Source organism: Manis pentadactyla, chromosome 3, assembly GCF_030020395.1.
Source record: "Manis pentadactyla isolate mManPen7 chromosome 3, mManPen7.hap1, whole genome shotgun sequence".
Classification (NCBI taxonomy): domain Eukaryota; kingdom Metazoa; phylum Chordata; class Mammalia; order Pholidota; family Manidae; genus Manis; species Manis pentadactyla.
The window spans coordinates 91,519,409-91,532,868 of record NC_080021.1 but is presented as its reverse complement, the minus strand read 5'-3'; the positions used below and the strand labels follow the sequence as shown (position 1 = coordinate 91,532,868).

The 13,460-nt window shown below is 43.6% G+C and overlaps 1 protein-coding gene across 3 annotated transcripts in view; it reads left to right on the top strand.

The window, feature by feature from the left end:
- The first annotated feature begins 262 nt into the window (after nucleotides 1–262).
- Nucleotides 263–13,460, top strand: part of PITRM1 (pitrilysin metallopeptidase 1) — a 28,706-nt gene continuing 15,508 nt past the window's right edge. The window contains exons 1-14 of one of the 3 annotated variants that reach the window (XM_036910823.2): nucleotides 300–413; nucleotides 1,516–1,660; nucleotides 3,041–3,149; nucleotides 5,161–5,267; nucleotides 5,581–5,732; nucleotides 6,234–6,348; nucleotides 6,426–6,522; nucleotides 7,727–7,887; nucleotides 10,242–10,368; nucleotides 10,654–10,742; nucleotides 11,491–11,619; nucleotides 12,228–12,341; nucleotides 12,526–12,622; nucleotides 13,176–13,310. In XM_036910823.2, the coding sequence (XP_036766718.2) occupies nucleotides 1,650–1,660; nucleotides 3,041–3,149; nucleotides 5,161–5,267; nucleotides 5,581–5,732; nucleotides 6,234–6,348; nucleotides 6,426–6,522; nucleotides 7,727–7,887; nucleotides 10,242–10,368; nucleotides 10,654–10,742; nucleotides 11,491–11,619; nucleotides 12,228–12,341; nucleotides 12,526–12,622; nucleotides 13,176–13,310 (1,443 nt within the window). In that variant the 5' untranslated portion in view covers nucleotides 300–413; nucleotides 1,516–1,649. Of the gene's footprint in view, nucleotides 414–1,515; nucleotides 1,661–3,040; nucleotides 3,150–5,160; nucleotides 5,268–5,580; nucleotides 5,733–6,230; nucleotides 6,349–6,425; nucleotides 6,523–7,726; nucleotides 7,888–10,241; nucleotides 10,369–10,653; nucleotides 10,743–11,490; nucleotides 11,620–12,227; nucleotides 12,342–12,525; nucleotides 12,623–13,175; nucleotides 13,311–13,460 lie in introns of those variants that run through there. The other 2 variants (XM_036910819.2, XM_036910839.2) reach the window with 2 other exon arrangements.

Here is a 13,460-nt window from a genome sequence, read left to right as displayed (position 1 = left end):
GAAGCCCGGTCCCACAACTGCTCAGCCCTGCCCCTCTCCTGCTCTGCCCCGCCCCTCATCTTCTCAGGCCCCGCGTATCCTGCGCACGGCCCACCTAGCGTAAGTCCCGGGCTCTGCACTCAGCCCCGCCCCGCAGTGCCTGTGTTCCGCCCCTCGCGGCGACCCGTCCCACCATCGCCCCACCCACCCGCGCGCCTGCAGCCTCCCAGGGCCATCAAGGACCCGCCCTTTTCCTTTGCAGCCTATCGGAGAGGGCGTCCTCCAGCCCGCTGACCTATGGGAGCCGCGGCGCGTTCGTCTCGGCCTACGCCGTGCGGGGCAATAAGTGGAATCGCTCCGGCTAGGTCCTGGTGAGACGCCATGTGGCGCTGCGGTGGGCAGTGTCCGCAAGTCCTGCGGCTGCTAAGAGACCGGTGAGCCAGCAGGAGGGGCTGTGGCGGGCCGCGGGCGGGGATGGGAGGCGTCAGGGTCCTGGATGGACCTGCCGGCCATCTGGAGGCTCCCGGACCCCACCAGCCCACGTCTGGTGACTCCCGGACTCCGGGGGCCGGAGCCCAGCACGGGGGAGGCTTATGGGCCTGGGTGAAGGCTCCTTTGGCCCCTGGGGGTGGCTGAGCTACCTCCCAGCGCAGCCTCTGCACCCCATGCTGGGCGTGTCTGCTGGGCAAGGCTGGGGCATGGCCTCAGAGCTGGCCTGCCAGCGAGGACGGCCCCGTGCACGGTCGTCTGGCTTTTGAAGTGAGGGTGGTAGTAGTGCATGTGGGTTTCCACACAGGTGTTCCGTGTGGTTCCTTGGTGGACCCGAGGAGGCCGGCCCCCAAGTGGAGCAGCACTGTTAGCTGCTCTGTTAAGAGATCCTAGTCCCAGGAATGGAGGTTTTTTTTTTTTTTTTTGGTGACCTATAATATATATATATATATATATATATATATATATATTAGTTTTATTTTGGTATCATTAATCTACAATTACATGAAGGACATTTTGTTTACTAGGCTCCCCCCTTCACCAAGTCCCCCCCACATACCCGTTCACAGTCACTGTCCATCAACACAGTATGCTGTAAAATCACTACTTGTCTTCTCTGTGTTGCACAGCCTTCCCCGTGCCCCCCCCCCCACTATACATGTTAATCGTAATTCCCCCTTTCTTTTTCCCCCGCCCTTATCCCTCCCTTCCCACCTGTCCTCCCCAGTCCCTTTCCCTTTGGTAACTGTTAGTCCATTCTTGGGTTCTGTGCTTCTGCTGCTGTTTTGTTCCTTCAGTTTTCTTTTGTTCTTATACTCCACATACAAGTGAAATCATTTGGTACTTGTCTTTCTCCGCCTGGCTTATTTCACTGAGCATAATACCCTCTAGCTCAGGAATGGAGATTTTTTAATGACAAGGCTTATGGAAAAAGAACACGTTTTGTTTCCAACCTTGAATGAGTGTCACGCCCTGTGAGTGTAAAATAATGTTAACAGTTTACTTATTTAAAAAAGAAGGGCTGTTTCCTTTCCCGCAAATTCACAGAACCTTGTCTGCTCTGAGTGAAGTTCAGCTCTGCTGGCCCAGTTGTTGGAGTGCCCTTGGAGTCTGTGTGAGGCAGTAGGAATGTTACTCACACATGGAGTCTGGTTATTGGTCCTGTGGCCTGGTCCTCTCGTATGCTTTCAGTGTAAGCATTTTGTTGTTGTAATAGAGTTCTTGATGACAAGTAACTTCTTAAATGTCTCCATCCCTTAATTCTAGAATTTGAGAAATCAATAAGGAAGATGTTGGTTGAATATAACATATCTCCATAAGATTGCTTGGTATTGATTATAAGTCAGTGTTTTTGTTTGTGTGTATCTTTTTTAAAAGAAATATTTTTGTGAGATTAATTTTTTAAAATTATCATTGATATACGATCTTAAGAAGGTTTCACATGAGCAACACAGTGGTTTCAACATTCATCCATATTATCAAATCCCCCCAACCCCATTGCAATCACTGTTCATCAGTGTAGTAAGATGCTATAGAGTCATTAATGGTCTTCTCCGTGCTGTACTACCTTCCCTGTGATCTGCCTATATTGTGTGTGCTAATTATATCACCCCTAATCCCCTGTGAGATAGAATCTTACTGTAGAATATTGCATGAAACAATATGGTTGAAAGAAAAATGGTTTAAAAATAAGTTTTCACCATTCCCAATTTAAGATTACCCCAAATTGGTCATAACTCTCCCTCTTAGATGTAATCTCTTCCTGGTTCATAGAAATTATTTCCTTGCTCTTCTTTGTATTTTTACCATCTAGGTATTTTCCCACAATAACATGTTACCTGTCCTAATAATACTGCTTCAGAATAATACCGTGCCCTTTTTGGTTCAGCATTATATGACCCACATCTTTGTTAGCCATGGCTATAGTCCATTCTTATGGCTAAGCTTATTTTATTGATTAGTCCATGGTTTGTACATCCTCTGTTGATGGACATGGGGGGTTGGAGGAATTTGGGGCTCTTAGGAATACTGCGAAGACTGGTGCATGTGTGTGCTCATGGATGAGGACAAGTCTGACAGGTGAATGAATTACTAATGCAAATAATGCCAGTCCACGTCATTGAACACCGAGCAGCAGTGTGTGAGTTCCTGGGAATAGTAGACTCGTAAATTTGGGCCAGCTCAGCAGGTATGTAATGGGACTTTATCATGGTTTGTGTTTTTTGTGGCACTCTGATGGAAGAAGCCGTTTTGACATGAGAGTTGCTTTTTGTGCAGTTAAGGGAAATTGGGGCATAATTGTATTACAGTTATTTATGAACATATATAAAAAGTTTTCAACATTTAGTTATCAGTTGATGTTATGAATCTTTAGCTGAGTTGAGATAAAATATCATTAAAATTGAAAGAGCTTTACTAAAAATTCCAGAAATTATTTTTCCGGAATCTGTCTGGAAGATGCAAGGTTAAGTTCTCTTTAATTATCTGTATCACATGGCAGTGTTTCCCTCCTATTGGTGGAGTATGTTAGCCCATTCCTGCCAAGTCCTCTGAGTTTGGTTACTCTCCTTAGATGTAGCAGCACTAAGGCAAAAGCCTGGAGGTGGAAGAGCACCACAGCCACTGACAGGGCGCTGAAGCATGAGGTTGGGCAGAAGATCCATGGCTTCACCATCAGCCAGGTGAGCACGGGCCCTTCTGGCTGTGCTGTGTGCGGCACTTGTAACAGAGCATGGGAGGTCCTGCTGCAAAGATGGAGGAGCTGTCTTCTCTGTCCCCAGGCCAACTCAGTCCTTTTCCACAGTTGGCCTTCAACTGAGCAGAGTTTGCAAATGAAACAATTTCCTGATTATTATATAAGTAGATTCCCAATCCTTCCCTGAACCCACTGAATGTCTTTTCAGATTTTAGAAAGTAAGTCACACTCATTAATGTTCCTGCATCTAGGCACTTGACTGTTCACCCCGAGTGTGACACTAGACTTGCTAATTTCTTAGACTTAAAATGAAACGGGGGCCCCACATCTATTCAGGTCAAGTTTTACCATCAAGTGTTTCTTCTAAACTATGCAAAAAACTTATTTTTAAGCCATCTCACTTTCAGAATTATAGAGGAGAGATTGTGGTCCTATATTTTCTTAAGTTTCTGTTAAAATCGATTTCATTTTGCTCTGGCTTCGTTTTGCTTAAACTTTCATATTGTTTTTTCTTAAATGCATTTGAAAAATATGTACTTCACATAAGCAACTGCTCGTGGGCTTCATGGTAACAAATACAAAAGCAGGCAGCTCACAGTCAGCAGGACACGGGCAGCTGTAACCCCAGGGTGAACATGTCAACGGTAGCAATGACAGTGCCCAGAGGAAGAGGAAGGTGGGAGGAGCAGGCACTCTGCTGGGTGGCAGAGCAGGGATGGCCCGTGGAGCTAGGAAAGCATCCTCGCTGTGGGCTGGCCGTGAGCAGGGCCGGTGATGGCAGTTCAAGGCAGGGTCCTCAACCGTAAGTCACTCCATTTGCCTGAGCAAGGGGCTCAAGACAGTGGGTGACAATATTTGTACAGTCTGTCAAATTCATGCAGAGAAGTTGGGATTTATAAGTTACAGGTAATGAGGACCATATTCAAAGTACTTTTCTTGTATTTTTCAAGTTTTGTAGAAACTTAATGGTAAGCTATCGTCCTTGTTTGAGAAACATTTGCCATGAAAGCTGTAAGGAGGCTGACAGTTCATGTATCTACTGATCTTAAATGTTGACCATCTCTTAGACAAGTCACAGTGAGCCCTGAGGTATCACTCATTTGGTAGCTGTAGTTATGCAGGCACTTGCAGGCTACTGTGAGCACAGTCTTTGTGTTTGCAAGGCCCCCGGACAGGCTCAGGACACCTGCGTACTAGTCTCTGCCCTGCCAGGAGCCACTTGGTAAGCACGGATGTGCCATTTTCCCAGCCTCTGGAAGTGGTGTGGTTTCTGTAATGGACTGGTGTTGCCACTGAAGGAGAGAGGATCCTGCTCTGTTTGATGTATGCTGTGTGTTTGGTCCCAAGGTGCAGACTTAGGTGAATGACTTGCCCAGTGGGGAGATGACCACCCTCGATGTGAGGAGGGTTCTTCATTGAGGGTGACCCTCCCACATGGAGCAAGGAGCTGGTGATAGCCCGCTCACCACTGGGACTCCCCAGAACTCTCCATAAACAGGATGATGCACAGTTTACAGCCAGGGACCTGTCAGTGTCCCAAGCTAAGATCTGTTTCAGTATTTACCCCCGGCAGGGCCTTTGGGGTGCTCCTGGAGATGATGGGTATAGAAGGAAGAACCAGCAGGCCATCCAGGTTGCTCGGATACCCCTCTGGGGCAGCCTGCACTGATAGGCGGGGCTGGATCCCACTTTGAGACCACATACCACCTATTGCTTTGTCAATTTTTCCATCTCTAAATGGGGGTGAGGATACCTCTCTCAGCAACTGTTTAGGAAATGTCTAGGAGATAGTAAACCTTTAAAAAAGAAAAGGGATGCACCGTCATCAGCTGTATGATTCGGGGTTTGGGCAGGGTGGTTTCTGCCTTGCCTCCAGCACTAATGGGGCCAGGGTTTCTGTTAAGGCAGACAAGCCAGGTACCATGGAGTAGTTCAGTGGTCGTTCTGAATGCCTTTTCATCTACATTTAGCTGCTCATGTTTTCCCTGTTTATTAAGGTAACATCTGTCCCGGAACTGTCCCTAACTGCAGTGAAGCTTAGCCATGATGGCACAGGAGCAAGATACTTACATCTGGCCAGAGAAGACACAAATAACCTGTTCAGGTGTGTGGTGCATCATTAGAACACCTTGACTGTTTCTACTTAGGTCGTCTGCCATATGTTAAGCTGTTTAGAATGATAGCTCACCGATACTTTCATTGATAGCATCCTGGAAATAGAAGGAAAAGATTCTGTGAATTTATGTCCTTGGCTACACACAGTAAAATTTCACAGTCTGAGTGATTTTATACATTAGAGGCAGAGGCCATTTTTGTGAAAGGTTGGGTTGCTAACACACTTTCCAGTAGCTGAGGTGATGGCCTGGTCGGGAACTCCTGGACAGAGGCGAGCCTGGCCTTTCCCATGTCTCCTGCAGTGTGCAGTTTCGCACCACTCCTAGGGACAGCACTGGTGTCCCACACATCCTGGAGCACACGGTCCTGTGCGGCTCTCAGAAATACCCATGTAGAGATCCTTTCTTCAAAATGTTAAACAGGTCGCTGTCAACATTTATGAACGCCTTCACAGGTGAGATGGCACCCTGACAGCCTGCTGGGCGGGGGTCTGCACCACCTGCCCACGGGGACTCAGTTTCTAAGGTAGAGGAGGTAGTTGGCACCCTGTAAATTAGAATGGGTTTGCCATTCTCAAGTGTGGCTGAGCAAAGTTAAAGACCTAATCCTTAAGGAAAGCCATGTCATGGTCAGATTATAAAAACTAGAGTTTTAGGAAAAAGTTTTTCTGGAAAGGTCAAAACAGTTTTGGGGATATTGCTATAAAATGCACCTCTGGAGCATTATGTTAATGCCAGTTGTGGTGTTTGGGTTTATTTTTAGGAAGTAAGGTCATGAATAGGCTGATGGTGTGGGCAAAGCCATTAAAAAGGAGCACATCCAGTGGGTGCTGGTGCCGGGGATGGGGTGGGGGCTGCCTCTGTGCCTTTGTCACCTGGGGGAAGGCGGGCCTTGAGGTAGAACATTCTTGTTGGAATCTGTTGTGTTTTATAATCTTCCTTTCGTTTGTGTCCAGCTAGTGATTATACTCTGTACCCGTTTTCCACACAAAATCCCAAGGACTTCCAGAATCTCCTGTCCGTGTATTTGGATGCAGCCTTTTTTCCATGCCTGCGAGAACTAGATTTCTGGTATGCATGATGAATTAATGGATTCAGACTTCAGCGTTAGAGTCACTGTCATGATGTAATTATTTATCATTATTTAGGCAGGAAGGATGGCGGCTGGAACATGAGACTCCGAGTGACCCCCAGACACCCTTGATCTTTAAAGGAGTTGTCTTTAATGAGATGAAAGGAGTATTTGTGAGTTTTTCCTTTTTTGTATTGTAATAAGGTTACCTTAATGTGTAAAATATTGGACTATAAATAGGTTGGAAGACAGTGGACATTCTGTTGTCCTTAACACACTCACCGCATGGAACTCCTGAAATTAGCTGGGGGTTAATGCTGTGAGCAGAAACCACAGGACCATAGGAGGGCAGACTTTTACCATTGTAGAACCTGGTCTTGTAGACTAGCAGTTTCAAACTGGTCTGGGACCCTGGTATATGATCTGTGAGGTGAAAACCTTATGCATAGCAGTGCTGAGTTGCTGTCTTTCTCATGTTTTCTTGCCCAAGTGCACAGTGGTGGGTCCTGGAGGCTGCATCTCACGCTGTGTGATACCTCAGTTGATGGGGTGCAGGAGCAGAATTAGTGTGCCAGTGTCTTCTTTTAAGCCATACTTAGAAGGATTGGCAAATATGCAGAATAGTGCTGCTCTTCTCAATATGTTCTGTTATGAAAAGTATTTTTCAAAAAATATGTGTATGTTAACGTGTGATGATAAATGAATGAGTGAATAAGTAACTTTTTAAATGTCTCAGCTTTAATTTCTAATATAGAAAAATTACATAGACACACCTGACTACATTGTTGGGAAACCTACATAATCAAAAGTTTTTTGGGGAACCTCACTAATTCTGGGGCATGTGAAGGAGCTTGAGACCGGGCAGCTCCAGAACAGTGGTCTTGGGCCCCCGTCTCCCAGCCAGTCCACAGTGGTTCCTTCCCAGATGAGTGGTGCTGCTTGGCTCTGCTGCCTGCAACATCCTGCAGCTGGTGGCTCTTTCTTTCTCTTTTAACACTGGCTTTGGGCTTCATTTTGTACAGCACTTTCTGGAAAATCAAGTTAGGGTGATGACTTTCCCTCTGGAAACCCATGGGACCCCACCTCCTACCCAGCTCATGGGCAGAGGGACCCTGGCAACCCTTCCTGGAGCCCTGCTTTTCCTGCACCCTACTGTGCAAGTGTGGGTCACCCAGTGCTCCCTGCAGAGGGGGTTTCTCTCCTCCTCCCAGTGGGCTGGTCTCTGGGTCCCCAGCAGAGTTGAGAGTGAATCGACTACTTCTTTAGACAGTAGCTGTGCTGCATTAAAAGCATATGCTCCCAGATAGGATTAGTTTGCTGTATTGTAATGAAATAATGTGTGTATTATACCTACAAATATATTTTTCAAATTTGAAGGCAGATAATGAGAGAATATTCTCACAGCACCTCCAGAACCGACTGTTTCCTGAGCACACATACTCTGTGGTCTCTGGTGGCGATCCATTGTGCATCCCTGACCTCACATGGGAGCAGCTGAAACAGTTCCACACCATGCACTACCACCCCAGCAATGCCCGGTAAGGCCCCTTCTAGACAGTAACTGCCAGGATCAGCAAGAAGTGGCTCATTTGCACTGTCTTAAGCTAAAGCTTGTGGCTTCTCACATTGGACAAAGAAATGTTTGCTTAGCAAATAGTAAATTTACACAAGATTCATCACTGAATGGGTGGTCTCTCTCATTTGCAAAGATGCCCTTTCTAAATGAAGAGGACTCTACTGCCTTGTGGGGGCAGCCTGGGCCCACAGCTACTGCTGGCCCTGCCCCTGCCTTTCTGAGAGTGTGGCGTCAGGGGGCTTGGGACACCCCCTCCCCAAAGGGCTGGCTGATGGGCACCTGCTAGGCTTTGAGCCTCTGGGTTATATAGCATTGCTCCAGAAGTGGCGGGCACAGTTACTAAACCCTTGATACTTGGTTTCTTGATAAATTGCTCATTTCAGATATTGCTAAGAATAAAACAGTAGTACTTGTGTTTACAAATAAATGTTGATGTAAAATCATAGTTGTAAGATTATTTTAAAAATCTTGTAAAAATTTTAAATCTTAGTCGTGAGAATTTTTGTGCATACAGAAAAGTATAGAGAATACAATAATGGACACAATACGCTTGCCACATAGATATATCCTTTGACAGCATATTTTAAAGGAAAGTATAGAATTATTGTGGTTTATCCCTAATGCTTGAATTTGTAACCCTTAAAGATAAGGATATTTTCTTACATAATACATTTTCACATTTAACAAAATAAAAAACACTTGCTTAAAATCATCTGCTTACTCCAAATTCAGATTTTCAAGCAGTCCCCAAAATGTTTGTTTGCTCCAGATGAGGCCCACATACATTGTATAGCTCTGTTTTACTTCCTATAGACCCAGGCAACCGGTGGTTTTCTGGCACCTTGTGAATATTAAGTTCTTCCTCAGCCTAGCTCACATGTTCATTGATTGTAGCCTGGAGCAGTTCCCTTAGTGGAGATTATGAAGTTCTCTGAAGAATTTTGTGGTTTTGTTTACGTTATTGATCAGCTTTCTGTAAGCAGAGCATTCCCTGTAGGCAGTTGGACTGCCCTGCAGTGTGGCTCTGATGGGGCATGGGTGCTGCTTTTTCTGGCTGTCCAGTTTTACAGGGAGATGATGGCAGTTGCTCCTCCAATAATGACAGAAAAGCTTTTTTTAAAAGCCTTGTTTGGTTTGATTTATTTTTTAATACCGTCATAATGTCACAGAAAGGTTTTTGTACATGTATATATTTCAGGTCGGACAATCAAATGGCATTCATTTGTTTAATTATTTTTATGCCCAAATTGTCCTGATTATGGCTCTAGAGAGTTCTTTAAGCTCACCTTGTCTGTCTGACAGTTTCTGTAGTCTTCAGTAACCTCATTGATTTCTGCCCTTCACTCCGTGGGCTAGCTCACCCTGGTCTAGCTCTGTAACTAGCCACTTCTCCAGGAATCCTGTGTCAGTGAAGACAGGCATTCAGAGACAGTGTCTGGGTGGAGGCAAGGGGTGCTCATTGCTATTGGATTATCACTCTCTAAACCTTTGAGTGGAAAATTTTAAAGAATCTTTAAGATTCTAGTTCCCCAAATCTGTTCTGTTGGGATGTAAATGACATATAACATTGTATTACATTAGATATGCAACATAGTGGTTTGAAATATGTATATATTTTGATATGGTTACTACAATAAGTCTAGTTAACATCCGTTACCACATAGTTAATTTTTTTTTCTTGTGACAATAACTTTTGAGATCTGTTCTCTTAGCAAATGTCAAATACACAATACAGTATTGATAATTATAGTCACCATGATGTATAGGAGATCCCCAGACTTAACTGGTTTGTACCTTTGACCACCTTCACCCATTTTCCCCACCTCATACCCACCTGGCAACTACCAGTCTGCTCTCTGATTCTGTGAGTCTAACTGAAGCTTAGACAGCATCCCATTAAAGAAAACAATCAACTTGGTCATTGTAACCCCTTTTACCACTGAATGAATAAATGTGTTGTCTCAAGAATATGAACTCTGAAATTTATAGCCTAAGATTGAACTCTGTGAAATTCTTTAGTTTGTCAGTTTTAGATCAATTATTGTATTGTCAAAGGTAAGATCAAGTATTTTAACATAACTAACTTGGTTTTTATCACACTTTTATAGTAGATTAAATTTACATTTAATGAATCCATGATTTGTATTGTGTTTGAGCCATCTATTAGAGGAGCAAAGTGTTTGCTTCATGTTTGTAGATAGACTGGGGAAAAAATTTCAGTACAGAAATAGTTATCAGTTGCTATATGTGCATACCCTCCATTCTTTCCATGTGATTTCTAATCTTTTAGACTAATAAAATCCTCTCAAATTTCAGGTTCTTCACTTATGGTAATTTTCCGTTAGAACAGCATCTGAAACAGATTCACGAAGAAGCACTGAGTAAATTTCAGAAAATTGAGCCAAGTACTACAGTGCCATCTCAGAAGCCTTGGGATAAGCCAGTAAGTGGCCATCCGGAGTCCAGATGCACAGTGTTCTTATCACACCTGTTAAATACATGGAGGTGAAGAGTTGAATTGTGTTCTAATAATAGGACTTTAAAATATGTTGAAGGTTCTGCTGATGTGTGTAAGAGCTTCCCAAGCCTAAATAATGGTTGTTTGAAAAGAAAGTTAGTTTAGTGAAAGCACCTCTTGAACCATTTTTTACATTCAGACTGCCTATACTAATTTAGTCTCATTCATTCACATTCCAAGCCTACTTGAAAGCATTGCATTGTTTCACAGAGGGAATTCCAGATAACGTGTGGCCCGGATTCATTGGCCTCGGGTTCCCCCAAACAAGTCACTGTTGGAGTCAGCTTCCTCTTACCAGAGTAAGTAGCCCTTGTAAAAGGCTAGTGGCATCAGAGGTGAATCCTTCTGCAGGTAGAAGTGGATGGGTGGTGAGGATTCAGGAGTGCAACAGGTGCTAGCTATGGGGGGATGTGTTAACAACCCTAGGGGTAGGTTTGGGAAATTGCTTTTGGCAGGCATCCAGAAGCAAAGTAACTTATTTCATGCCTGCACTTTAAGGTTTTTTCCTGCAGAGAAAAGGCTGGTTCAGAACAGCAGTTGTTAAGATTTGGTGCTGGGGGGTGCGGGAGGTCACTAATGCCTTTGAATGTGAGGACAGCACTGGACACTGGCCTCAAAAAAACATCTGACATGCAGAACTCTGTAATTTCAGAGATCTAGTGCAAAGGGCACAGGTGGGCAGTGGGGAGTTCTGGCACTCCATGGCATGGCCTGCCCTTGGTGGCCCCATCCTCACTCTCAGTCTAGGTGTGGTACTGCCATTCTGGTTGCTATAACAGATCGGAGTGCTCGGCACACTGTCACCTAATAGCACTTGGTGAGCAGTGTGTCAGCATTCTGGCTGGCTTGGGGCCCAGTGAAACCCCAGCATGTGAGAGCTTTGCAAACCAAAGAAATAGGTACACTCTTGTCCATATAACTTAAATTGAAATGCAAGATTTCTAGTAGAACTTTAGGTTCTTTGGAAATAAATGTCAGTTTAGTAATCGTTTTTATCATCATGGATGCCCCCAGTTCTTCCTCTTTCTCTACCCCCTTTAAATGAAGCATCACAGATATATTTGAAGCCTTCACGTTAAACCTTCTGTCTTCACTCTTGATTGGCGGGCCCAACTCCCCCTTCTACAAAGCTTTAATTGAATCTGGACTCGGCACAGACTTTTCTCCCGATGTTGGGTAGGTTTTGTTATCAGATCTGTACTTTACAGTTGGGGACAGTTGTGACATTTGACAACATCTGGATGCATTTTTGGTTGTCACAATTGGGAAGGGATTACTGTCCTCTGGTGGGTGGCGTCAGGAACATAGGATGCTCAACACCCCACAGTCACTGGATGCCCCCTTCTGCCCCCAGCCCAGAACCACATTAGATCATGGTTCCAGGACAAGCTATTTCGGTCCCCTGCAGGGGACATTTGGCCCCCATAAAAGAAAAAAAAGATGCTCTTCCAAGATCTCAGAACAGCATACTATTATCTATTTTAAAAGATGATTAAATTTTTTTTGAAATAATAAGGTTGTGTATCTCAGCAGTTCTCTTTCAGATTTAATTTTGCTGTAACTCTGAAGTTGAAATTGAATTGATTTTTACAAATGTTAAAAGGACATGAATGAAAATGTGACCATTTATATCTGAGGACATAGCTTAAATTGGCTTTTTCATGGAGACTTTGGGAGTTCAAAGTTCTTAGCTCTATTCTCTCCAGTATTTTATCTTTAAAGCCTTATAAGGGAATGAGGAAGGTTGTCTGGATTCTGATGTGTTGTCAATATTTGCATTCTAGATATAATGGCTATACGAGGGAGGCCTTCTTCAGCGTTGGCCTGCAAGGGATTGTGGAAGAAGACATTCAGACCGTGTGCGACATAATCGACAGGACAGTCGATGCCGTGATCCAGTGCGTGTGTCATTTGCGGTGCTTGGTTCCTGAACCCTTCACCGGGCGGGGAGCTGGCCGCCTCCATTGTTGGGCTCTTTTCTCACAGACTTGCACTGGTTCACTTTTCCATACTGAAATACTGTCTCTGCTACCTTGTTGCAAAAACATCTTTTCAACATCTCACTTCTTAATACTGCTTTAGGAAAGGGTTTGAAGATGATCGGATCGAGGCTTTACTTCATAAAATTGAACTACAGATGAAGCATCAGTCTGTCAGCTTTGGACTCACCCTGATGTCTGTGCGTAATTCTCCAACCAACACTTTTCTGGTGGTGCTTTGCTTTTGTTTGTTTTGTTTATTGGGTTTTTGTTTTTGTCTTCTGTTATCATTCTTGACAGCACTGAAAATAGAGTCTGAATACACAGAGTACCTTTCGTTTAAACCTTGGAAATTACACTGTTTTGGATCTGAGAGAATTTTGCTTTCAATTTAGTTTTATAATATATTGTCTTTTTACTAGCTAGTTTTGCTTTTTGATAGCTTATGTACATTTATGTAAAAGATTTACTCAGTACTTTAAATTGTTAAGTATTTATGATAACTGATCTGTTGGGAATTATATTTTCCAAATATAATTTTTAAACCTGTGCTTTTTTTAATTAGAAAAAACAGATTTAAAATGACATTAGTGTTTCTTCTAAGCAAAGAATGACTTAATTTTTGTTATAAACAGCCATTAGGTATTTCTAAATATAGAAACTGAGATCTTAAAATGTCATACTTTGATATTTACTCAGCTGATGTGGAGTTTGTAGTGTAATGTGCATTGTGGATTAAATTCTCTGTTCCAGTATATAGCTTCCTGCTGGAATCATGATGGAGACCCTGTGGAACTCCTGAAGCTGGGAAATCAGGTGGCTCAATTCAGGCAGTGCCTCAAGGAAAACCCAAAGTTTTTGCAAGAAAAAGTAAAGCAGTATTTTAAGGTAAGAAAATTACAGAATTTATGTCCTTAATTTTGAACTGATTTTTATAAAAATGAAAGGAATATTAGGAACGTAATTTAGATTATGTAAGTCAATTTCAGTTAATGAATAGGTGACATAATTTGTTAATTTTTAATAACTTATATGCAA